The sequence below is a fragment of the Rutilus rutilus genome (genome assembly GCF_951802725.1).
Source record: "Rutilus rutilus genome assembly, chromosome: 11".
NCBI classification, from domain to species: Eukaryota; Metazoa; Chordata; class Actinopteri; order Cypriniformes; family Leuciscidae; genus Rutilus; species Rutilus rutilus.
Window position 1 is genome coordinate 27,254,061 of NC_140216.1, and position 26,226 is coordinate 27,280,286.

The following is a 26,226-nucleotide window of genomic DNA, read 5'->3' on the forward strand; positions in this document are numbered from 1 at the left end:
AGTCAGTGATTTAGGAAAATGTATTTTGTTTTGTTTTATTTATTTATTGCACATTTTTTCAAATATTCATGCACCTAACACCGAAGAGATTAGCACAAACTGTCACTCTAGGATTTGGAAATGTGCAAGGACAAACACGATCATAAGTTCACTTAAAACGTCTAGACATTCTTAATCTTAAAGAAGTGTTACTTTAACTTTATTCAAAGAAATCACAGCAGGAGGAACTCGGAGAGAAACTGCCTGATATCTCGCCCGACAAATCCTTATCAGTGATTGGAGGAATGGTGCTGTCAATCATAGAGCCCGCCCCCTGAGTTCCTGACTCGTTCACTGTCAATGAGGCGCTGAGGTCAAGAGAAATAAGCATGGCCGCTTTGTTAAGAGGGTGTCGGAATTTTTATAAAAGAAGCCATAAACATGTGGAGCTCACGTTGGGTATGTTATTTCTGCATTAATTCTTAAATGACTGTCCAACGAGATTAAAGCACCGCTAATGTATTGCACAGAGCACTTTGGAAAATCTGATTTGTTTGTCAGTCTGCAAAATATGTGAACATGTATAAATATACTTGAACTTTTATGTCAAAATGTATGAACAGACATTGTGCACAATAACCATGTCACTATTTGCTTTTTATGCATCAGACATGTAAGTTGTGAAATGCAGCTTGGGGTTAGAGAGCTTAACTGTAAACTAAACAATTAAGTGTTATGAAATTAAGACACTTGTCACCCTTCTCACCAACTTCAGATAATGGACTAAAGCTTTTTTGTCACCTCATTTAGTCAGTTTAAACATAATAAATGTGATTATTTTGAGTTTCCCTCCAAACATCTGGATCTGTATGGTTTTGAAAGTCTTTAAAACCTATTGATATTATCTTGTGAAGACTTCTTAATGGTGCTCAATGTTGTATTATATGGATTTGATTGATTAGATCCCTGTTATACTGACATTACATTGATTTTTACAGGATTGCTCTCACATGTTACTGATTTATAAACCTATGTTGTTAAAAACATCTTCTGTTGTCAGTTTTGGTGCACTCTTTGACTATTATGGCTTTCGGTTTAAATAGAGTAGATTGCATTATAAAAAAAAATTCTGTGTGTGGCTTTTCAGTATCCTGTAGAAGATCAATGGCCTCCAAGACCCCAGTGGGTTTTATTGGACTGGGTAACATGGGTACACCTATGGCTAGAAACTTACTGAAGCATGGATATCCTGTCATTGCTACTGATGTCTTCCCAGAGTCTTGCAAAGAGCTTCAGGATTCAGGAGCACAGGTATAAGTGTATGTTTCTCACAAAATGCTCTCAAAACAAAATAAATCACCATCAATCCCTTGTTTGCTTTATGTCTGGACTGTACGGATCTGTGTATGAGTCTATGGAAATAATTGCCCTGCTTTTCCTCTCAGATCTTGGACACCCCCGCTGAAGTGGCCGATAAAGCTGACCGCATCATCACCATGCTACCATCCAGCCCCAATGTCATTGAGGTTTACACAGGTTCCAATGGCATTCTTAAGTATGTCCTCTCAGAAGAAACTGTCTGCAGTGTTTACTCTTAAATCCATACTTACTGATTTTTAACAGATTGGAGAAAGTGCTGAATTCCTACATTAGTAAAATTAGTTTCAATTGCATATATGAATCTGCACAGTGCTTGTCTTGATCATTTATAATGATTAACATTAGTCCAAGAATAAAGAGTTTCCTAGGCTTAAATCTGGAAAAATCTGGTCTGTAGTGTTTTACAGGAGAATATGAGCTTGGAGGGGAGGCATGTAAAATGTAATACTAAAGTAACATTATATGTAATAGTATTGGAGTAATAGTTTACAGCACTTTACACTAGTAGTTGGCCAATATTTGCTTTTTAATGGCTGATGGCTAATATAATGCTGGTTTATACGCTACCATTCAAAAGTTTGCGGTCAATACAGTTGTTTTTTTAAAGGATTTTATACTTTTATTTAGCAAGAACCTTAATTATTTTCATCAAAGAATCTAAAAAATGTATTGCATGTATCATTCCCCAAAAATATTAAATTGTTTTTAACATTGATAATAATAAATAATGTTCATTGAGCAACAAATTAGCATATTAGAATGATTTCTGAAGGATCATGTGACTGAAAACTGAAGTAATGGTGCTGAAAATGTAGAGTTGCCATCACAGGAATAATTGACATTTTAAAATATATTAAAGTTATTTTGAATTGTAATAACATTTCACAATATTAGTGATTTTACTATATATATTTTTTAACAAATAAATGCAGCCTTGATTAGCATAAAAAAATGATTTCAAAAACAAAAACTTACTGACCCCAAGCTTTTGCCCGGTAGCAAATAAGATGAGCTTATTTTACACAATATTTATTTAAAATATTTGTTTATTATATATATTGATAAGTAAATGTTTAGCTCTGACATTACTTGGAATGCCCAACTTTAGTATTTCAAGTTAATATTTTTGGTAAGAGCGGTTCAGATGAAAAAAAAATCCTAAACAACATCCATCCATAAAATATAGGCCACCGTAACGTCTAAATTTGGATTGCACAACACAATAGACCTGTTTGAATATTCCTAAGCGTCTTGTTTTTCCAATGATATTTAGCCTTCTGTTTCTTGATTTTTGTCCTCTTCTTCAGGAAGATAAAAAAGGGCACCCTTCTCATTGACTCCAGCACCATCGACCCATCGGTGTCCAAGGAGATGGCTGTTGCTGCTGAGAAGATGGGTGCAGTGTTCATGGATGCTCCAGTGTCAGGAGGTATGACCAACCTGGAAACAACCTCTTATTACCATCAACGTAATATTCTCTTTGAGCTTGATTGACAAGATCACGTTGTTTCGATTTCTTGGAAGTGCTCACTGTGGAGATGCAGTTACAGTGTGAAGTGTTGTTTAATGATTGACCTGTGTTGTCATTTAGGATTTATTGTGGTCAGTAGGTTCACAGATGTGCTGCATGTGTCTGGGTTCGTCTGTTCAGTGATGTCATTTTGGATATTTGTGTTACTCATTTTGATTACATGTTAGATGCTTGTTCCTATGGCTAATGCTCTATTTACAGATCAGTTAGATATAGAAACACTGAAGTTAACCTGTAAGCTCAGAAAGTAAAAACTTATTATTATTTTTAATTTTATTATTAAGTAATTTTAATCCCTTTTTATGTGCATTTATGTTTGAATTTATGTTTGTAATTGTTTACCTTAAAGGTAGGGTAGGCAATTTCGGAGAGGCTAGCAATAGCAAGCTAGCTTTGAAAGCATGAGATCCCTTCAGAGCGTCTCCAAAGCCTTGCCTCCTTCGAAACACACGAATGCACACAGCAGGGTCTGCAAAGCATCACAGGAGACCATGTTAAATTACCTCATGTCTCAAAGCACATAACATTACAATAATAATGAACGTAAACAATTTACAGTGCTCTTACTTATACCACCTGACTGCTGCAGATCATTTCGCCATTGGTAGTGTTGACATAGAAACACAAAAAATTTAAGTCTGAGGACGTGAACATCTCTGGGTAGACCGTCACGGCTGCCATCTCGTAATTACGGTTATGACATGGCATGAACTATAGTAAGCTTGTTTTTTTAGTTCAGGAGGAACTGTAGAAGGTGGCTGCTGTTTGTTTGCGGCTCTCAGTGAATATGTGTCTATAACTCTGCATAGCCTTATGGGATGCGTTTGATGTCTCTGCGAGCAGGGTGCGTGGAGGTATGGATATACAGATGTTGACAGGCAAGTAGGACATTGTATCATTGCATTCGGACCAAATGCAATGATTGGACGGGCATTTTTTTTTGGTCCTGAGACTTCCACATAAGTCTTCTATTATTGATTGCTATCAGGATGTGAAGAGCGTTTCAACCAGTATAACAAAAAGTGTTTATAAAAAAAATAGCCTACCCTACCTTTTAGGCACCCACACACTAGAACAGGAATGGACAATGTCGGTCCTGGAATGCCGCGGTCCTTCAGAGTAATACATTCAAATAAATGAATTAATTAACTCACCTGCCTGTAGCCTTAGTAATCCTGAAGATATTGAGTTTGATTAGGAGCTAAACTCTGCAGAACAGTGGCACTTTCCTGTGGTGTGATCTGTGTTAAGAGTGATTGAATCTGCTTGGAAGAATGTCGGCACCGCACTGATGTCAAATTGTGAATATCCAACATGTAGAATATTTACGATCAGAAATTCTGTTGTGTGGGGGGAACCCCAATGACAAATGCGTACAAACTCTGTAGATTGTCACGTGGAACAAAACGATACCCGATCAGCTAAATTTCTTCACCATGTTTGTTTACTCTAAAGTCACGTTTGACCACAAGAGATTTTGCAAGATTTCCCGTGTTCACAGTTGTTTGTGAATGAATCTGTTACGTGTGTGATGTACTGGTCACATTGCGGCACTCCACATACTATAGGAGCTGTTTTTGTTTTAGTTTTTTTTATCGTCATGTTCGTGGTCTCTCACATTTTGAAAATCTGAAGAGATTTTAAAAGTCTTTTAGTGTGAACCAGCCTCTAGTGTCAGTGCAGCGAAATCAATTTCTGTAGAGTTAATATAAAGAAACCTACAATTTTCCAGAAACGCAAGCACACTCCAGTTATATTATGCAGATTCTCTGGGAAGGCTCTGTGACAGGGCCTTTAATGGCCTGAGCCGTTATGGAGGACAGCGCTGTCAGTAGATTTCACTTTGATGGAGCCGTAATGTTGGCTCTCCCAGTGCCTGGGCCTTTCATGTAGATAAAAGGCCATAAAGAGCTGAGAAACTGCCCTGGACAAGCACATGTTTAAGATGCACAACTTGTGTGAGTGGGGAAACTCCTCAGGCATTAAAGGTTCGCTGGATGTATGTTTACTGATTGGCGTCTGTAGTGCAGACAAGATTTTAAAGAGCCTGTGTTTGGACTAGGCTATAAAAAAGTGAATGGGTGTATGTGTCCATGCCCTTGGACTAGACTGTGATCTAATCACTCCTTAACATCTTAGCAGTTACGATTTGCCATTTTCCCCAGATTAAATCCTTCTTTTCTTTTGGTTGGAAGCCAAATGGAGGGGTCAGAGACTTGTAACAAAACTTTTTTGCAAAATAAAGCAATTATCATGATGCAATACGCATCGAGGACAATCATGCTCAAAGATGACAAAAAGAGTTAGCTATAAAAGTAGTCCGTACAAATTCCAAATTCTTGGAAGCCATAAAATAGCTTTTTGTGGAGAAAAGACCAAAATGTAAGTAATTCATTCTTTGGTAACACTTTATTTTAAGGCGACAGTTACACATTACTTGTATGTATTACACATTACTTATTGCTACATTAATTATATGTAATTACTATAGTAATTACAGTAAATTATGGATAATTACAAGTAACTAACCCTAAACCAAACCTTAACCATAACTCTACAGTAAGTAGAATATTACTCAGTACTAATTTGAGTAAGTACAATGTAACTACGTCACCTTAAAATAGTGTAACCCATTTTTATCAGTCCTTATGATACATAATTAAAAAATTCTCTTTTTGTGTTCCACAGAAATTCTGTCCCTTTTTTGCCCATTCATTTGATGTCATGTCAAATGCATTTTATAGAGCACATTAAAAGTGCTATCAGATCGAAAACACAACGCTACAAATAGTATGAAGCAATCAGCATTCAATTAATCCAAACATAGTACAGATAAACAATAGATTATGAGCTGAACTTTAAGAGAGAATGAATACGCGTCAGTAGTGCGGGACAACAAATAGTTTTTTACGGCCTCCACACTTATCAGACCACAAAACACAGCTTTTGCACTAGCACTTCTAAACAGAGTGTCCAGAAGGTGGCACTCCAGCCATCATGACGCCATTGTGCCCGTTCACAGCAATCTCCCATCGCCTGTCCTCTCAGGTCTCTGTTGTGGAAAGGAGAATTTTCATGTGATCATGTTGTATTTTTTTTAAAAGCTGATTTTCTTTTGATATAATTTTATACTCTTGGTTTTGTGTTCCTCTCTCTGTGCGTCACTAAGGTTTGGCACGTCAGACTATGTTTCTCAAATAATACACTCGTAAAATGACGAAGGAACTCTGTCTCTCTTTCTTTTTCTCTCTCTTTGTCCTCTTTTGCGTAGATTTGTAATAAACTCAAAGGCACAAACCTCACTGTCTGCTGTTGCAGAATTGGACCCACAACAAACCCCCGGCTAACGTCACACTCTCTGAAACGTGGGGTGTGTGGCCATTGCCGCGTCTAACAAGTGCTCGGCTAGTTAACAGTAATTACCCACATTCCTCGGTTTTTGCTGAGATTGCGGCCACACTGTTGCTCACTCTCACTATGAAGCTCACGTGGGAAAACTTCGACCCTCTGTGCGAGAGAGCGTTTGTGTCACAGTTTTGTGTGTGGTGGGACCGGGTTAAATCTGTTTATTTTGCATTTTGTAGGGCAGTGTTTGTGCTTTGCTCTCATGGTGTCTTAACCTCAAGTCAGTGCGGTGTTTACTAACGTGCGTAACTCATAATGTATATTTATCTAACGTGGTCACTAACGGTGCCGTATTCACGTTTAACAGTTAAACTACCCTTTGTTTTCCTTGTCTCAAATTTAGGCCCTTACTGAATGTGTGAAATTGTCTTTTCTTCTCTCCTCTCATTTATTATCACTGATCTAACAGCCTGCATGCATGAGCTGTCTCAGTGGAACAGCCTTCACCCATCAGGCCAATATGTAGATCAGCGCTAATAAAGGAGAAAATAACAGTCTCAGGTTTTCAGATGGTCCTTTCAAAATGCATTACAAGTTTATGTGTTAACGTGTCAACTAAGTCCCTCATGTGACCAAACAGACATGAGGAGAATATTTACATATTTGTTTGATTAAACCAGTTCTTTAGTCAGACCAGTTTTGACTATTAAATGTGTGGGGGGTTTTTTCATCAATTTTCTCATTTTCATACGTAGCAAAATGAGTAAACAAATACAAATTAAAAGTAATATTAAATATGTTAATCAGACAGACTAAAGATGATATTTATTTATTTAAACAAAGACATTTTTGGCAGTCCATACTCCCTAAATATCTGGCAAAAATATAATTGGTAATTATTCTTGAATGAATTAGCAAACCATTAAAAAACATTTTTAAAATCATTTAAAAAATAATTTCCTGTATTTTCAGTGCTTTATTTTTTAACAAAAATTATAATGGAACCTTAGAACCAATATTACACAAATATATTATTAATGCATGTGTTCCAGCATATGTAACACATCCTTTTATTTCAGTTTTTAAATATGTGTGAATCTGACAAGAGTTTTCACGTTTCATGGCATTCAGTGTTAATGGGGTCTGTTAAGCTGTTAGCTGATAGTATTAACATAACTCGCTCATAACGGTAGATTCGCTATCCTGATGGGACAGCAGATGCCCCTTCACAATAAAAAAAATCTGGTTTTCAGATTGACCAGAAACAAGATCACTCATGGAGAGGTGGGACCCCAGATACGTCCTAATGTAGATCAGCTTTCCCCGTGCCGGTTTTGGGCTCCGTGAGTGCACTCATTAATATCTCTGCCCTCTGTCGGCCGGAGCAGGAGGGGGAGGAAGAGGCTGGCTGATGGATAGGTGAGTGACAGAGGAATTAGCATAACAAGATCCTCGCTGGGAAGGCCAGGGACTGGGAGACGTGTTGGGAGACGTGTGTGAAGGGGGTGGTCGGTGTCTGTCCTGAACTCCAGATGGAAACAGACCCATAGCAGCTGTCTAACCAGGACTTTTATAGCACTGTGTGTGTGTGTTTGTGTTATATTGTTGAGTCTGATTGAGCAGGAAAGAAGAATCAGATATTACGATATCAAGCGTTTTTAAGCCTAAGTCTCTCAATGCCTGTATATTCTGATGCATTATCTGTTCATGATTGCTACTAAGAAGTGAATTAATAGCTGTCCGTCATATTCTGGCGTCATCTGGTATGCACTCATGCCCCCTGTCGAGGAACTGTCATTCACCCCCTCCAAACACACTTAAACAGTCACTGTGGATCACAGAAGTGTGTGTTTTTGTGTGAGAGTGTGTAAAAGATGAGTGTTATTAAGCAGCTTTTAAGTCCTCAATTATGGATATTTTTAAAATGCTGATGATGGTACTATTAGAGGAACATGTGTGCATGTGTGAAGGGCCGCTAATCAGCATCCTTAGGAGCCGATACACTGATGGCTCCTGGCTTGGGAGAGCATTGATTCCAGATCATTCTTCACTTGTTGTCCACACTCAAAGGGACCGTGCGGTCGCGTGCAGATGATGTGGGTTACGTTAGTGGTGATTAAAGTCCTGCTTATCTGAATGATGAAGATAATCCAATAGCTGCCTCTGTATGTGCAAGACTCTCTTGTGACCGTGTGAAGGTTTACATTTTTGTGCGGTGGCTTGTAAACTCTTTTGCCTCTGTGATTCTGTCAGTGCGCCACAAGGGCTGCTGGCGTAGAAACTATTAATCCATGTGAAGTTCTCATGAGCGTGTTTTTATATACAAAAAGAAGTGTATTAAGTTTTCTTGGAGTTTTAATTTGTCTGAGAAAATATCTCCTCTTGGTTGTAATTTGCTTGTTTTAATTCGTCTGAGAAAATATCTCCTCTTGGTTGTAATTATAAGGTTTAGCCACATGAAGCTAGTAAATATGTTTGTTCCTGTTACGCTAGTAAGAGTGTTCCCACTGCATCAAAAGCCAAAAAATACAAAAAGGGATACGTTTCTTAAAGGGATAATTCACTCAGGAACTATGCCAAAACAATCTTATGCCATAATTTACTCACCCTCATAACGTGTATGACTTACTTTCTTCTGTGAAATACAACAGAAGATCAAGGTCAAGTAAAGTTTATTTCTACAGAAATTCTATTTCAGGAAGTTAATGTTTATTATATCCTAATAACTTCATGCCTTTTAGTCACAATCAGCATATTAAAGCTGGACAATAATATTAAAAAGTGAGCAAGCCATTGAGATATTCTATATAGTATGTATCGCCCTATGCAAGTAACTGTATGCATGCTGAAAAATTATACATAGATATATAATTTATATATAGAGCTAGGCAATAATATAGTTACATTTTGTGACATCATACATCAGGAAGTTGAAATTTGCTAGATAGTATATCGCTTTGTTAGTGTACAATATGTATCCATATAAAGTTGTATTCTATCTATCTATCTATCTGTCTATCTATCTGTCTATCTGTCTATCTATCTATCTATCTATCTATCTATCTATCTATCTATCTATCTATCTATCTATCTATCTATCTATCATCTATCTATCATCTATCTATCCACACACACTATAATATGCTATATGTATGTATAAAGATGTGGTTCAATTAGATTTTCAAACGGCAAGAATGAATCTTTTAATAATAACCTAAAATACTCAGGAGATCATACAAATATGCAGAAGAACAGAAAACCACAGGTATTGTCAACAAGAACGGACAAGTGGCTCAACTAAACAAGGGGTATACATACACAGGACTAAACAAGTTAACAATGGGCAGGTGGACACAATAGGTTACTATGCTAACAGATAGGCGCACACTAGGAAACTAGGAGTGCATCTCAATCAGCTCCCTAGTAGTCAGGGCACTGATCAATTGCAGAATCCTTTCAGGGCAGTGAAACGTTCGCTCCCTAAAAAGTCCCACAATGCACCGTGAAAACCAGGGAGCATCTATGGTCACTGTTTCCTTAACAGAAGTTCAAAAGCGGGAAACTTAAATCACGTGAGCCAACTTACTACACATAACGATACGTGATAGAAGTTTTTAAAAATACAAACCATTATTTCATCATATTTCATATATCACTTGACAGGTAATGAACATTATCTAGCTAACATTTATAATTTATTTACGGTGCTTAATGTAGCACTTATATGTAACAAACAAAATATTTATCATAATGTACTTTAAATAACATTACAAGTAATGTCAGAAAGATATTACCTCTGCTGTTGTCCATAAATACAGTGATGTTGTTCAATGAGGACGTTGTCGGAAATTGTCATCAGTGTCCCAGTGTGTAGTGAGCCTTCTTCACTGTCCTTACCAGTGCCTGAATTCGTGAACACTATATAGTGATTCATGAGGTCGGGAGCTATAGGACGCTGATTGAGACGCGGAGGAAATGGACACAGGAACAGGGGGCACAAAATTAAGCCAAAACAGAACATACTGTATCATTTTAATATATCTCTGGATAATAATACAGTTAAAAATCTAAAATGAAAAGCTTAAATTGAATCTGTTCATCATATAAATCGTGTCTCTTCAGAAAATTTGGACTGAACCGCTCAATTCATATGGATCACTTTTACAATCTCTTAATTCACTTTTTGAAGCGTCAAAGTGCTAGTTTAACTAGAGTCTAGATTGTCAATGGAGGGACAGAAATCTCTCAGATTTCATTAAAAATATCTTGATTTGTGTTCTGAAGATGAACGAAAGCCTTACGGATTTGGAACGACATGAGTAAATGATTTTCTTTTTTGGGTGAACTTACCCTTTAAGTCACTTATAACATGCATTTAAGAATGCAACGTGACAACCATCTTCCCAAACTTGTAATGAGAAGCACTTATAAACGGTCGTCAACAAAAAAAACGATTTCATACTTATATTGATATATTCTTTCAAATATATATTTATATTCATTTATTATTATATTATATTTACAATAATTATATATAATCACAAAATTTGGGTTTTAAATCGGAATCCCAGTTTTTATTAGATATTTTTCCCAAATCCTGAAGCCCCATTTGTCAGTGGTGGTGGTGTTGTTTTTTCCTCCTCCTTTTTTTCTTTCTTTTTCTTCATACAGTATTGTTTTGGACCCCAATGGCCTTCATTATATGGACAAAAACAACTGAAACATTCTTCAAAATATCCTCTTTTGTTGTTCCACGCAAGAAAGAAGAAATTACAGATTTTTCATTGTAAAAAGTGCCGTATGAGGAAAAACTAAACTGCCTTTTGAAAACTTTTCTGAAAGGAGTTTAAGTGGCATGAGGACTGTATGCATTTATAGGCCTGATTATCCAATATGGACAAATATAGCTTTGATCGTAAAACTGAATGAATCATTGACATCCTCTGATTTAGCGTCTATTTTATCGAGGTTTGCCTAATGTTTTTACAGCAGTGTTTCTGGTATTGGAAACACAATAAGAGCAGTTCCTAGAATGTTCTCTCGAGATCTCTTTAATGCCCTGCCAGCGCAGTCGTTTAGAGAGACAATCACTTTCGAATCCCTTTTGTCTGTTTGCAATCAATGCTGGTCTTTTTACAGTCAAAAAGAAAAAGTTATTGATCAGCTCAGGAGGCTAGCTGATAGATCGCAAGTGTGTTTGTGTGTGTATGCGTCATTGCGTCTGGTGGGGTGGGCTGGAAAAATAAATGATTTAGTAATTTAGAGTCTTTATTCCTCTCCGCAGTTCTAGAGGTTTGTTGAAAGATGACAAGAGGTTGCATTGAGGTTTTATTTACACACAATAAAAGATCAGAGATCTACACGCTCGTTGAGGTGGTTCAACGTCTCGTACTGCCTGGGAAAAGAGGCTCATATCCACAAATGTAGTTTAATGTAACTGTGGCACTAATTAAATGTTTTTGGTGTTTTAAAAAGTACTGAACGCTTTAAGTGGCTTTTTTGGATGTTTAAGATGCTGGAAAGAGAGTTTTGGGTAACTAACACCACAAACAACTGTGTACGTCTCTGTCAGCGTTCATGTGGGTTTCTTCATTATGTATTTGCTGTTATAGACTTTGATTTGACTTTCTACTTGTTTGAGTACTTTGGCTAACTAGATTATGTTGTCAGTCAAGTTTAACACATTTTACCATTTTAAATATTCATTTTGCAATGCAAAGTTAATTATACTTTTATCTCTCTTATTAAATGACTGGATGAATACACAAATGCAAAGAAATGTCATCAAATTAAATATAGACTTCAATTGACATTATTGTATTATGTGGCTTTAAGTCTCAATATGAAACTTGCATTGTCTGAGACAAATGCATAGTTTCAGTAACATAGTTTAGAAGACATTATACATAATTGACGTTTTGGTCATAATTGACCAATAACGTTCCTCCTTTGGGTTGATATTTGTATTTTTGTATGCCTCTGTCTGCGTTTGCGTTTTGTTTCTGAATTGACTTTACATGGATTCTTATTAGCATTGTAAATATGCTAATGTGATGTCTTCATTTTACGTGATAAACCAGTTTAATTTAAAAAAAATTGCACATTTTTAAAAAGGTAAAACTGCATATTAATGCTTGTTTATAGATAAACAAAGCACACAAATACGCACACATTTACTCAACATAAGGGAAATGACGGACACGCTGCGTTAATGAGAGAATTATTGATGACTAAGTACGGCAAAAATCAATACAGGGGAAGTCATAAACTCTCTCTTTTCCTTTCTCTCTCACTCTCTTGCTTTATCCCCATTTCTCTCGATCTATCTTGCATCAGCTCTTTTCTCTTGGTCTTTAATAATTAACTTCAACATTATTAGCTTCTCAGTATAAACAGCCTATTCATTAGTGTTGACACACAAACAGACCACTCATCTCAAAGCACTGCATGCTTTTTTTCCCAGATCACATTGTTTCCAGTGTTTGATATAAATTAGGATGAATTGGATTGTTTTATGTGGGTATTTAGGGTTTTAGTGCAGCAGATGAGGTTGTAATGTAAAAAAAAAAAAAAATTGGCCAATTTTATTGCTTTAATTGCATTCTAATCGGGCAAATCCCTGGACACACATATCTATGTCAGTAGCATTAAAAGCACCCCTCCCATGTAGAACATGGCACGCTTTAACGTGATTGGCCACGCTTGGTCTTCTTAAGGCGTGGCGCTTAATTGAACATGATAAAGTGTAAAGTTAATTACCCCTTAGAGCTGTCACTCATACCCCAGGGGGCGTGTTCACTTAGGGGGAGGAGTGTCGCTTTAGGCACAGCTGTCGTACGCAAGTGTATGTGTTTGTGGGGAGGAGGACAATGGGTCCTTGTCCTTAGAGAGTTGTGAAGGATGATTTGGACAATCGGCTTTTAAAGGCAAACACTCAAATGCTGTCCCGCTGGTGCCAGACAGCTTATTAATACCCTCCTCTGCCCCAAAACACACACACACATACAATGTTGACTGAATCCTGATCTGCTTTAGTTAAATTAGCAGGTTGAGCTTCTAAGTTATAAAATAACTGTACAAATTAAATGATGATTACATCATGAAAAAAATCTTTGGATCTTTGAACATGTCACATGTCTGTACTACATGCCTGTTGATGTGTACCATGATTTTCTTAGAAGTACTTTAGAGTACATACCATGGTATATTAATTTATTTATTTATTTATTTGTTAATTCTTTTATTGTATTTATTTTAGTTTTATTTTAATTTAGTATCTTGACATAACCGTCTTGATGCCATCATTATAATGATTCCACAACAGCACTGAATTAAATGGCAATCATTGATTTTGAGCACATTTTGTAATGATTTTCAAAAGCGTGACTGTGTTCTGTCCAGGTGTTGGTGCAGCTAGTCTGGCTAAACTCACTTTCATGGTGGGCGGCGTCGAGGAGGAATATAATGCTGCCCAGGAGCTGCTCACCTGTATGGGAGCAAAAGTAGTGTACTGTGGCCAAGTGGGAAGTGGACAGGTAAATACACGCAAACATTAATGTCCTTTAGACTGTAATTGATTAGATAATGTAGTACAGTGATGGTGACATCAACATTACTTTAAAGAATACCTAGATGCTATCTTCTAAAATGGCAGTTCTCCATGAAACTCGTGAAAATGGCAGAAGGATGACTTTAAATGCTGTTATAGTTAATGCAAAGACATTAAAGGTAGGGTAGGCAACTTTGGAGAGGCTAGCAAAAGCAAGTTAGCTGTGAAAGCATAAGATCCCACCCTCCCTTCAGAGTCAAAGTCTCCAAATACATGCCACCTCCAAAACACATGAATGTACACAGCCATAGCAGAGCATGCAAAGCATTACAAGAGTCGGTGTTAAACATAACATTACAATAATAATGAACATAAACAACTCTGACTTGTACCACCTGACTGCTGCAGATTCATTTAGCCATTGATGGTGTCGAAATGAAAGGATTGCCATGATTGGACGTTTTTTGGTCCTGAGACTTCCAAAGAAGATATATATAATTAAAGGGACTATGTGTAGCTTTTTAGGTAATTTATTATCTAAAATCAATATTTTTATTAATAAATATGCCCTCAATGGTGTACAAATACCTATGCCAATGATCAGACTAATCCTCGTAAACGAAGAATTTATTATCTTTATATACATGGGACGGGTAGGTCCACGGAGGCTTCCATGTAGTTCCGCCATCTTGAAAAACTATAATAGCAGAGAGGGACAAAAGGTACTAGGCCAACGCGTTTCCACAACGCGTTTTCGTTCAGAACCAGCGTCACGTGACTGAAGCCAGCAGAAGCGGAGGAGCAGAGCAGTGAGAGGCGCTTGTCACTGCCCCGGCAAGTTTAAAAGGCTGCACTGCACGGTTATTTATACACCGTTCATTTATACATACGCTGAGTCACAGGATAAGTCCTCGTCGTCGGAAAAGTCCAAAATAGACCGTAAAAGGAAACGTGACCGGAGATTACAAAAACAAGGGTTAATGTCGGGATAGCTAATGCAGGAGAAAGCTTTCAAAAGAGACCCTGAAGTTGCCTGCTTTCTTCTCGAGGTAAGTCAATGTTACGGTCTTAATTACAAGCTTTTTTTTCATTGCTTGGTTGTGTACTTTATTATATAGACAGTAGAACATTTATAGTTAAAAGTTAAACAGGCTCTTTGATGAATAGCAGCTATTGAGTAAAGTAACGTTAGAGAAGGCGCTGATGATGATGATATCTAACAATGCACGTACTTCAAAAAATATAACGAGTAAAGAAGGCATTACTACTAATTACCATAGTTAATGTTTTTCACAGTCAGTAATTCATACTGTAACATTCTTTTATTCATTGTTTCAAGTTTCAGTTTGTTTTAAATAACAAACCTGTTCACCCGAAGAAAAACTCGAAGTGCTATTATAAGACATCCTGTCATAGCTTTTTAGTACATAACGGCTACCGTAGATGCAACGCGCATTTAAAAAAGTGAGGCGCTGGAGAGCATTATTCGTTTGAATGCAAAATACAATTTCACCACTAGATGGGAGAAATTCCTACACACAGTCCCTTTAAAAAATATCTATATATTTAGATCACTTCTATTATTGATTGCTATCAGGATGTGAAGAGAGTTTTAACCAGTATAACAAAGTGTTTATGAAAAACATTGCCTACCCTACCTTTAAGAGACATTGTTTTCTATTAATGGGGTCATTTTCCCCCCAAAAGATTTACTTTTTTATGCATTTAAAACATATTCTGTCATTGTTTTTGTACATTTTATTACCCTTTGCAACTAGATAATGAAACAATCAGTTAAGATCACTCTAAAATGGTCCGGAATCTTGTTAAAAGTAAACTTCTGCTGCTCATTTCCAAATTTTCTCAAATTTTCCATTTTTATATTGTTAGTTTTTCTGCCGTTTAGAAATAAAAGCTTCTACTATATCCTGTGTCAAGTTTATGAACACCCATTAGCAGTGGTGGGGGTAACGCATTACAAGTAACAGGAGTTATGTAATCAGATTACTTTTTCAAGTAACTAGTTAAGTAACAAATTACTTTTCAATTTACAACAATCAAATGAGTAACGCAGTTTTGTTTTTCCCATTTATTGACTTACACTTCTCCTGTCCCCATGTTGAGAGAAATTGAGAGTGAGGTGCAGAGGCGTTGTGTGCACTGTGTAAACATGATTCTTATTGTGGTTCTAGACTAAATGTCAGCATGCATTTACTCCTCTCACTTGCACAAAAACAGATTCGCTATTCCTTAAAATGAATAAAAACAGTGAAATGCAATAATTAAATGTTAAATACAAATCTCCTTTTATGTATTTAATCTCACTTTATTAACCAATGTCTTTGCTGCTTACCTCCGATGATCCAATTCAATCATATTTATAAGCAAAAATTATTTTAGATAAACATCACATTTTTGTTTAAATTTGTAGTTTTTATTGCTGAAGAGTGTTGAACTTTCTTCGTATTTTTCTGCAATCCAGAAAGGTTTGTTTTGAGCTGCACCCTCTCCTGTACTACTGTAATTTGCATTTCATTCATTATCCATTTCACTTTTGGTGGTAAAGGGCCTTTACATTTGCCAAAAATATAATTTTTGTTTCGTTTTTTACGCAAAAGTAACGTAATACATTACTTTTCATTATAAGTAGTAATGCAATTAGTTACATTTTTATGGAGTAATGCATTACTTTTAAAAGTAACTTTCCCCGACACTGCCCATTTGGAATGTTTAATGTGAATGTTTTGTGTTGATCTGTTTTATGTCAAAGTTGTTGCAGCTTTTTTTTTTCTTTAAGTTCTGAAAGTTACAGTATGTATTCATAGTATCTTGATATGATATTATATACTAATTTAATACAAAAAAAAAAAAACTATGTGGAGATGCATATTATTAGATGGCATTAGACTCCTCGTGTGTTAATTGATGCATAACAAATTTCTAATGAAATGACAATAAAAGACCAAATGTTACTACAAAGCCTTTAAATTAAATGACTTCTATGGCTGAACTGATGTTTTGCAATTTTCTCTTTCAGGCAGCAAAAATCTGCAACAACATGCTGTTAGCAATTGGCATGATTGGTACAGCAGAGACCATGAACCTCGGAATTAGGTGAGTGTGTGTGTGTGTGTGTGTGTGTGTGTGTGTGTGTGTGTGTGTGTGTGTGTGTGTGTGTGTGTGTGTGTGAGATATAGATAAAGAGAGAGAGCGAGAGAGAGAGAGAGAGAGAGAGAGAGAAAGAGAGAAATAGAGAGAGAATGAGGGTGCTGTCTTAAATGAGGAAAAAAGTTGTAAAAGTAGACCAAATGTTCTCTGCTCTAGATTCAAGCTGCTTTAAAGGAACACGCCGACTTTTTGGGACTTTAGCTTATTCACCGATATCCCCCAGAGTTAGATAAGTCCATACATACCTTTTTCATCTCCGTGCGTGCCGTAACTCTGTCTGACGCACCCTCTAGCCTGACTATACAAATCACAACACGTAAATGTTGGTGTTATTTTGTCACTTATTGGGAGCAGTATGCTAGCTGGAGCCATTTACATCCAGTCTTTGTGCTAAGCTAGGCTAGCGGTGGGTGTGTCAGACAGAGTTACAGCACGCACGGAGATGAAAAGGGTATGTATGGACTTATCTAACTCTGGGGGGTACGGTGAATAAGCTAAAGTCCCAAAAAGTCGGCGTGTTCCTTTAAAATGCCACACGATAACTTTGTGTAAGAAACAGACTGAAATTTAAAGCCCCATTATGTAGGATTTCCGTTTTGGTCAAACAACGACCCCTAGAGTCGCTGTGGACTACTTGTATTTAACGTTACTGTCGTAAATACCACTCACGCAGCAGTCTCTACTCTCTTCACTCACTGATCCTGAGCCTGATGCCCCTGTATACCGGTCCCTGTTCAGTCGGATAGAAGCTGTAACGAGTGGCAATAAGGTGTGTCCCCTTTAAGAGCTGCGCGCGCCCTGTTTAACTGACTCGGCACAGTCTGTATTGTAGCCTATGTGCGCCTCGAACACACCGTAAGCGGATTGTTTCTGTTTGACGCTCATTCTTGTCCTATTTTTGTCTATCAAGTAATGCTGTGGACGGTAGAACGTGTGACAGACAGTTACACGAGTTCGATTGGGGAATAAACACAACGCGTTACAAATCGTCGGACATCGAACAAGCACAGCTAGCCTCCAAAGATGTCTACTAATCCATCAACAAGAACGCCAGGTGCTTTTTAGCTCACACCAACGAGTAAAAAGCTTGTCCGAGTGATATACAGTATAAGCAATATACTTACAAGTCCAACATCATGCGAGGACGTGTTGGGGGAAGTGAGGTAGCCTATGCCGTAAAGCAGTCGAATTTTGTAGTTCTTTTTGTGCGCGGGTGTTACTACCCGAACCCCGAAGTTTAAAAGTACGATTAAAAACTATACAAACCCCATCAGGCTATGGCAGACGCGTCATTCAACCTATTTTAAGTCGATGTACCATCACAAGCGTTTTGGAAATATATTATGAAGGTTGAAAAGTTACATAGTGTTACTTTAAGGGGTCATGCCATGACTTTATTTAAATTAGGAACATTTTACCATGATGTTCACTTATAATGCTAGTGAAGTTTTTTGCCCCCAAAAAAATACATATTCGCAAAAAAATTATTATTTTCTTTTTTTTTATATTGACCCTTTGTCGGAATCGCTCCATTTTAGTGCTGTGGCTCCTTAGAGGCTTTCATTGTAAATCTTGCCATCCTCTCTCAAATCTAATTTGCGTTCATATAAATTCGGTTCGCCACGTTTGACAACAGTGATGACAGACACCATTGTTTGTTGTAACAGATCGCCATGTGTTTTTAAGCTTAAAAGAGTTTGTTCTTAGTTTATTGCATTTAAAAGACATCCCGTGACAATGTGTAGGCAATATCTTTAATTCTTAGTACTGATGAATGCAGAACATGATTTTTAAAAAATAAATATTTTTAGAGTGAGAAGAGGGTAAAATGATATTAGAAGATATTGGTAGGCAGTTTTGCTTGGTTGCTTAACAAGGTTAGACTCAACAGATTCACTTGCATATGAGATATGTTTTCACATTCATTTGAGTGCAGTCTTAAAATCTAGCACACACCAAGTGATGTTATCCCTCTTTTCAGGGATATCAGGAGGGTGTAGGCATATGCACACTCATATACACTTAAGCAGGCTCATTTAGATGCCTTGGGTTCCTGGCTGTCATAAATCTCCCATGCTGCACTGCAGCCTGTCTTCTCATGCAGCAAACTGCACATAGAGAATGTAAAGAGGATTAATGTTTGACTGAGATATTATGATTTTTTTTCTTTTTCCACCGGAAAGCAAAGGGGATGCACGGGAGGAATAATCAATCTCTCACTATGGAGAATTATATATATTTTTTAAATCCACCTTTCATGGTCTTTTCTTTTGTTCTTTCTGGGTTTTACCTTCATTTTTGGCATTATTATTATTTATTCATTTTTCCAGTTTTGATGCCCTCTTGCCAAAATGGAGGACGTCTAAATTTTAAGTATTCATTTTAAATAAAATTAAAGTAATACAATTTAAAAATACATCAAATAGAAATGCAATGTAACAGGGTTGCAAACTTCCACAAAAATTCAAGAAAAAGCATTTTTCATTGTTAGTTAATGTTAACTAATTTAGTTAACAACTAATTAATGTTAACTCATGGAACCTTATTGTAAAGTGTTACCCAACTGGGTCAATAATTGAAAAGTGTTTACTGTGATTCATTCAATATTGAATTCGTATTATGTCAACATTTTGGCCTATATGATTTGAATCAAACCCCCCCACCCCCCCAAAAAAACATTTGATTTGCCTCTAACACTTTAAAAGAGTAATGGGACACTGCTCCCTCTTTGTAGAAAAAGTCATTTTACCAAAATTTTTCCCAACGAGTGCTGGGTGTCTCTAGTCATGCATGATGTTTCGTTTGGAAAAGAAGTGTCCCCAAATGACCGTTATCTCCCCTCTCGCTCGCTCGCTCTCTCTCCATTTATCTTCACTTACACATGCATATGCTGCTGTCTACACTTTACAAAACAGTAGCAAAAACTGAGAATGAGCCCTATTTTTTAACGATGCCACATACACACTGAATTGAGAGGTTTTGAAAGTTCATCCACTACACAAACGCCCTCACACACACACACAGCCTGTGTACAGATGTTTAAAAAGATAATTGACATTTGGTAATAAACTCGTTTGTTGCCTCTTAAAGACATTAATAAAATTGTGGCCTGTGTGTGTTTGCTTATAAGACTATGTGTTTATAATCTTGAGAGCATCAGGGTTTGATGAAGATGAAATGAGAACAAGAGGCATAGTGTATAAACATAAGTCTTTAACAAAATGGGGCCCCCTTCTAATGCAGTGATCAAACATCAAACGCCTCTAGTTTATTTCCTCCTTTCCTTATTCTTAAACTGTAATTTACTCATCCTGTTTAACCAGACTCTCACATCTGTTTTCCTTTCCCTTGCTGCCATGGTATTAACCTGCCCACACTTTACACTCAGTTTCATCGGCCAAATTTTCTGGCAAATCTGCCCGAGTGTCTTTTAGAAAGTGTCTCTTTCATGTAAATTTGATGTTTAAATGGTTTGGATAATATCCATAGGAGCAGAATGAGTGCTATACAAAGTGACGTTTAGCATTTTAACTGTGAAGGTGTTTCCTCTTCACACACACGCACTCGTTTCTCGTGCAGAGAGAGTGATTTGTGTTGTAGCAGAGAAGCCAGGTTGCAGTTGAGGCGGTAACCTTTTCAGTCACTGACCCAGAACGTGTGTGTGTGTGTGTGTGTGTGTGTGTGTGTGTGTGTGTGTGTGTGTGAGCGTGTGTGTACGAGTGTGAGCTGGGGGAAGGAGGGGGACGATGTTGAACATATGTCACCGGTTGTCCCCAAGAGACCGAGAGACACAGACATAAAGGGAGAGTGAGAGAGAACAGGAGATTGATACGAGGTCAGTCAGTGGGCTGTTTACAGACATTAAAACCCCCCAAAAACAACTGTCAAATGACAACATAGCTCACAAACACACACACACACACATTATTGAGATTAAATTTTCCAAAACAGTCTGTAAAAACAGACAAAGTGAGACGGACGGATGGATGGAATAATAGAAAAGGGAAAGAAATAGTCTTTTTATGCACAGATGTGTGCCCTTGTATCTTAATTATTGCATAGACTTATAAAAGTCTTGGTGCATGTGAGTGTGTGTATGAAGGCGCGGCCCCCTGAATGAGAGACAGGTGGAGTTACTGTATAACTGCCCTTAAACACTCATCATAGTTTAATAGACATAAGAAAGCTAAAAAGCGCACTTTACTGTCTCACCACCGCTGCCGCTCCGGCGTGAGTGTGCACGCACACGCGTGTGTGTCGAGTTGCTCTTGATGTGGTCATATTTATGTTCTTGTTAAAGCAAGAGGCGGCAGCTCTTTGCCCAGTTACACATCATCCACAGATTTCCCTCTTTTATCCCTCTTCTCTTCATCCTTTTCTTTCAAAATGGCTTTTTGTCAACTGCCACCTTTTTTTTGTCTCAGTAAACAGTCTGCTAGTTGACAGGGTTTTTTTGGTTGTTAGTTTATTGGTGGTGTTTTGGTCAGTATTGTGATCCTCTTTTTTTTCTAACTGTTAATTTAATCGAAAATACATAGTTAGTTTCTGGGATAAAGTTGAAAATGTCACGGTGAGACAACTGTCCTAATCTATCCTCATTGTCCCTATCATAATGAAGAATATTTTGTCAAAATATTTGGTTATTTCTTAGAAAAAAATATATTTTCAATACTTTCAAATCTATTAAAACGTCTATGTTATCAGATAATTTGACCTCTGTCACAAGCCAAGGAGATTTCGTGTTGAGTATGAGTGAGTGAGTGTGTGTGTATTTATTTATTTATTTATTTGTTTGTGTGTATGTATTAGGGATGCACAGAAATGAAAGTTATGGGCCGAAATATAGGCACTTGGCCAAAAACTGAAACCAAAAATACTTTTGAAAAATTATTTATTTAATATATTAAATTCGTTTTTTTTTTTGGTATACTGGTATTAATATTAGACTTTAATGAAATTCTATATTAATAAAAAAATGTATGAAATTCAATCCTTTTAATGATACTGAATTTTTTAAATACAAGCCAATAAAAAAAATACTTTTATTGAAAGTAATACACTAAAATTGTGCAGAAAATATATTAATATTAATATATTTTTCTTTATTAAGTTATATGCCACAGAATCAGATTTAACAGATTTATTTTTTGACCAATTATCCAAATAATGTATAGTCCTACAAAGCTATTATTATCGGAGCATGTGAGCAGATAGCAGGGAGTGGATCAGTGAACGAGAGCCAGCTCGGCTATACAACACCATGTTACAGCACAGAAGGGCTATTGCAAACAGAAATAAGTCTAATACATAGAAGTTTCACGTCGGCACGTTATTTAAGCGGAATTTGCTTTTTATGGTTTAGTGGTTAATGAGTGGAGCGTTCGCATGGGCCGTGAGCAACTGAGCCGAGTGTGTGTGGGTGTATTTATGATTTATTTTGTATAAAAATCAAATATAAATTAAAAAAAGTGTTTCATAATATATTCATAATATTCAAAGTGTAAGGTAAATATTCTATTATTTTTCAATTGATGGCTTGAACACATAATATATTTAGAGTGATTAGATCAAAAACCAACATGGATACAAAGAGTATATTTCTAAGAACTTGGCACATGTCATTTTCTTGAATCAAACACTTTTGACTTAGCCAGTAAACAAGCACCTAACAATGCCCTAGCAACCACATACTAAGCCCTGGCAACCACACACTTATCATCACGACGACCGCTTTCTTTAGGAAATGTCACCAATAGTTGTGTTTGCTGTCTGTCAGTTTCTTTCTTTATTATTCAATGTTATTTAGGTGCACAATCATCTGTAAAGCAGCGAGGCCCATTTCACTCAGATCTACTTTAAATGCAGGACTGAAATCACCCCGGTTACTCTTATAGGGGGACAGATTGGTGGGGGTGAGTTAATAAGACAGCTGCTTGTGTCAGAGTTTTATTACCCCTGCATTTGTGTGGGGGACAACAAGCGAGAGAGTGGAAAATGATGAACTGCAGCTCCTGTTAAATATCAATACTGTATTATCCAGGCCCACTTTCCACTTAGGGATGATCTAGTCCTGAGCCTAAAGGTCAGCAGTCTGTCTGACCTCTGTCCTTTGACCTTTTTCTCTGTCTCCCTTTCGATCAGACTGGGTTTGGATCCGAAAATGCTGGCGAAGATTCTGAACATGAGCTCAGGGCGATGTTGGTCCAGCGACACATATAACCCCGTCCCAGGTGTCATGGAAGGAGTGCCGTCCGCAAACAACTACCAGGGAGGCTTCGGCACATTGTTAATGGCTAAAGTAAGTGAAGTTTTTTTTTTTTTTTCTTCTTTCTTTTAAACACACATATATATAGGTTTGACCTATCGGTAAGCCCCGCCCCCCCTTAGTTACTGTTGCTAACTCAGACAAACAAACAGAGTTCCTAACTGTCTTACAATGATAGCTGTCAGTGTGAAAAACTGAAATGTAGACCTTCGTTTATGTCATTCTATTATAGATCAGTGGTTTTGACCTACACTGTACATGACGTAAGAACAGTTAGGTATAGGAACAGGTTTGTACGTTAGCATGAACTTACTAACTTTAATTGTAACTTAATAAGATTATGACAACCAGTTATATGGCTTCAGTCTTATTGCGCAGATAATTGGTCCTTTTGCGCAAATCTTAATCACACTTTTGAAACACGCTGGTGAATATGCGCACAGTGCGGTGATTCAAAATCCTCTCAGGATACCTGGAATCAGTGTTACAAGTACCCCAGGCACATAGTTTTACCATTTTTGTAGCATAAACACCATCAAAACGATGAGAGCATCGGATCTTCCAATGTTTCTCTTTGGCGCTGAAACCTAAAGGTGTCCGAGTTCCGGTCCCCGTGCAACTGATACTCAACTGCCATTGGCTCATCTGCGTTCTGGGAGGGGCTTACCGATAGGTCAATTAGAAGTGTTACCTCTGGATGCTGCCAACTTCATCAGGCAAAGTTTACAGATTGCCTCATTAATGTTTGCAGGTTTCCTATTAGCATTGGGTTTAAATCCACAATATTGCCAAATAGGTGCTTTTACATTTTGCTTTGAAACCACATCTTCCGCCATTGTCTTGTCAGTCAGCTCCTCACTCTTGTCATGTGATAAATGAAATCTCCTGCTGATCTGTGCTGCGACCCTCGTTCGGCTTATGCTGAATTGAGAAGACGCGTTCGGTTTTTAATTGCTGCGGTGGGCAAGTGATATAATCCGTGTGCTTCTGAACAACGGTAACACCGACTATCGCAGCAAGCCTATACATTGTATTTCCTGAGAAAAAAAAAAGCATTGTTGCAAAAAAAAAAAAAAACGTGGATAAGTTGCATCATTGAATATATCCCATTTTATTATTACATTCAGAAATAATGAAAAATACCATTAAATAAAATGAAACATTTACAAATATTAAAACCACTATAAACATGCATTTTATTTTTTCCCTCACTAAACAGCAAATACTTTACATTTAACAATATTGAGAACAGAAAACCAATGAAAAATACAAGTATAAAACATACATAAATTATAGTGCCATTCATTATAAACAACATTATAAATAGCTATATACTGTAAATTTACTGTGTGTGTATGTGTGTGTATGTATATATATATATATATATATATATATATATATATATATATATATATATATATATATATATATATATATATACACGCACAGTAAATATACATATGTATAAAACATACATAAATTATAGTGCCATTCATTATAAACAACATTTATTATAAACCGCTATATACTGTATATGTATTTTTTTGTTTTTAACAAAAGAATATAACAATGTTGTGTTCACAGGATCTTGGTTTTGCTCAGAACACCGCGACCAGCACTCGGACCCCCATTCCTCTTGGTTCTTTGGCACACCAGATCTACCGCGCCATGTGTGCTGGTGGCTACTCTAACAAAGACTTTTCCTCCGTCTTCCAGTTCTTACGAGAGGAGGGGGTACAATAGGTCTGTGTAATCCGGTTCAAGTGGATGTGACCCAGACTCTGTGTGGGTTAAAACAGACACTATGATAAGCCGGTTTAGTATTGATATGCATGTGTGTCTGTTTTGAAAGGGATGTTGTATGTTGAAGCTAATGAGTGTGACATTGAGAGTCTGATAACTCTGTTTGGTTGTAGCCTGATGTTGACATTCAAAACTTTTCAGAACCATTTTTAACTAGTTCTGTATGACCGGTTCAAACTGTTACTCAAATACCTAAGCTTGCTTACACCACACATTTACGTGCAATCGTTTACAATAATGCGCTTTCATTTCATTTTACTTCAACCCAGTTCTGAGCCAAAATTGATTTTAGGTCCTGATCAGACGCTGCTAAAAATGCTTAAGGATCCATAAGACATACCTCATCCGTGCCAGTTTTGCTTAAACTGAATCTAAACTGTGAAAAGTGTTACAGAAAAGTTGTAGGTCCCTCTTTTTTCTTTCTTTTTTTCGCACTTCACATTAAAACTGACCTATTTTACATTGAATAGCCTTGTTTATATATTTACATCTCTATATTATTTTTACCTGATGCCGACCATAATTTATCTCGTTCTCCATTTCTTTTCCACTAAACAAAAGGCTTTAAGCCACCCTGGTGTGTATGTACAAATGTATAGCCTTTTTGTAAAGGTGCTGTATTGAGAATGAGCAGTGTTAATTGTCTCTGCTTTATAGAGGTCCTGTTGAGACTCGCACTAAGAAGAGACAGATGCCATCTGTGCTAGGCACATACACTCGCCTGTGTCCTCTATACAAAAATGTTCTTGTTCATATTTTGTCCTCAATAAAAAAGTTAATTAAGTTATTAACGTGACGAAGGTTATACTACTGGATCTGCATTATCAAACAGATTTTCAACAATAATGAATGCAACTTTTTCTGCCGTTGATCTGGAAAACACATCGTCCCGCCTCGAACTCACACTGTTCGGTTGCATGAATGTGACTGTTAGGCTGGTCGGAACGGTCAAACGAAAAGAACAAAGTTTTGATAGCCCTGCAGTGTTTATGGGTTGGTTCAATGAAATCAGCTTAAAAATGGCTTCTTTATAGTTGTCCCTGCAATTTAATCTGAGAGTATTTTAACATTTAAACATGACCTTTATGCTGTCTCGCTGATATATTGCTATTTATAACTTTCGCCTATATATGAGTGTTTAACAAGGCTGCGTTTGTGTTTGATGTCTGTTTAACTAAAGGGCTGGCGTGTATCGGTTAGGTAAGG

General features: G+C 37.0%; 1 protein-coding gene across 2 annotated transcripts; it reads left to right on the forward strand.

Moving 5' to 3' along the window:
• Nucleotides 1-304: 304 nt before the first annotated feature.
• hibadha (3-hydroxyisobutyrate dehydrogenase a) lies at nt 305-25,824 on the forward strand. Of its 2 annotated transcripts, none has more exons than XM_084424180.1 (8): nt 305-438; nt 1,127-1,290; nt 1,425-1,534; nt 2,667-2,788; nt 13,637-13,770; nt 16,822-16,898; nt 23,094-23,250; nt 24,802-25,824. In XM_084424180.1, exons 1-8 carry the CDS (start codon nt 369-371, stop codon nt 24,958-24,960), a joined length of 993 nt encoding a protein of 330 aa, XP_084280306.1. In that variant the 5' UTR covers nt 305-368; the 3' UTR covers nt 24,961-25,824. The 2 variants fall into 2 exon arrangements, with proteins under 2 accessions (XP_084280306.1, XP_084280307.1); XM_084424181.1 differs by lacking the exon at nt 24,802-25,824 and adding an exon at nt 23,891-24,279 and having other exon boundaries at nt 23,094-23,305.
• The last annotated feature ends 402 nt before the right edge of the window (nt 25,825-26,226 follow it).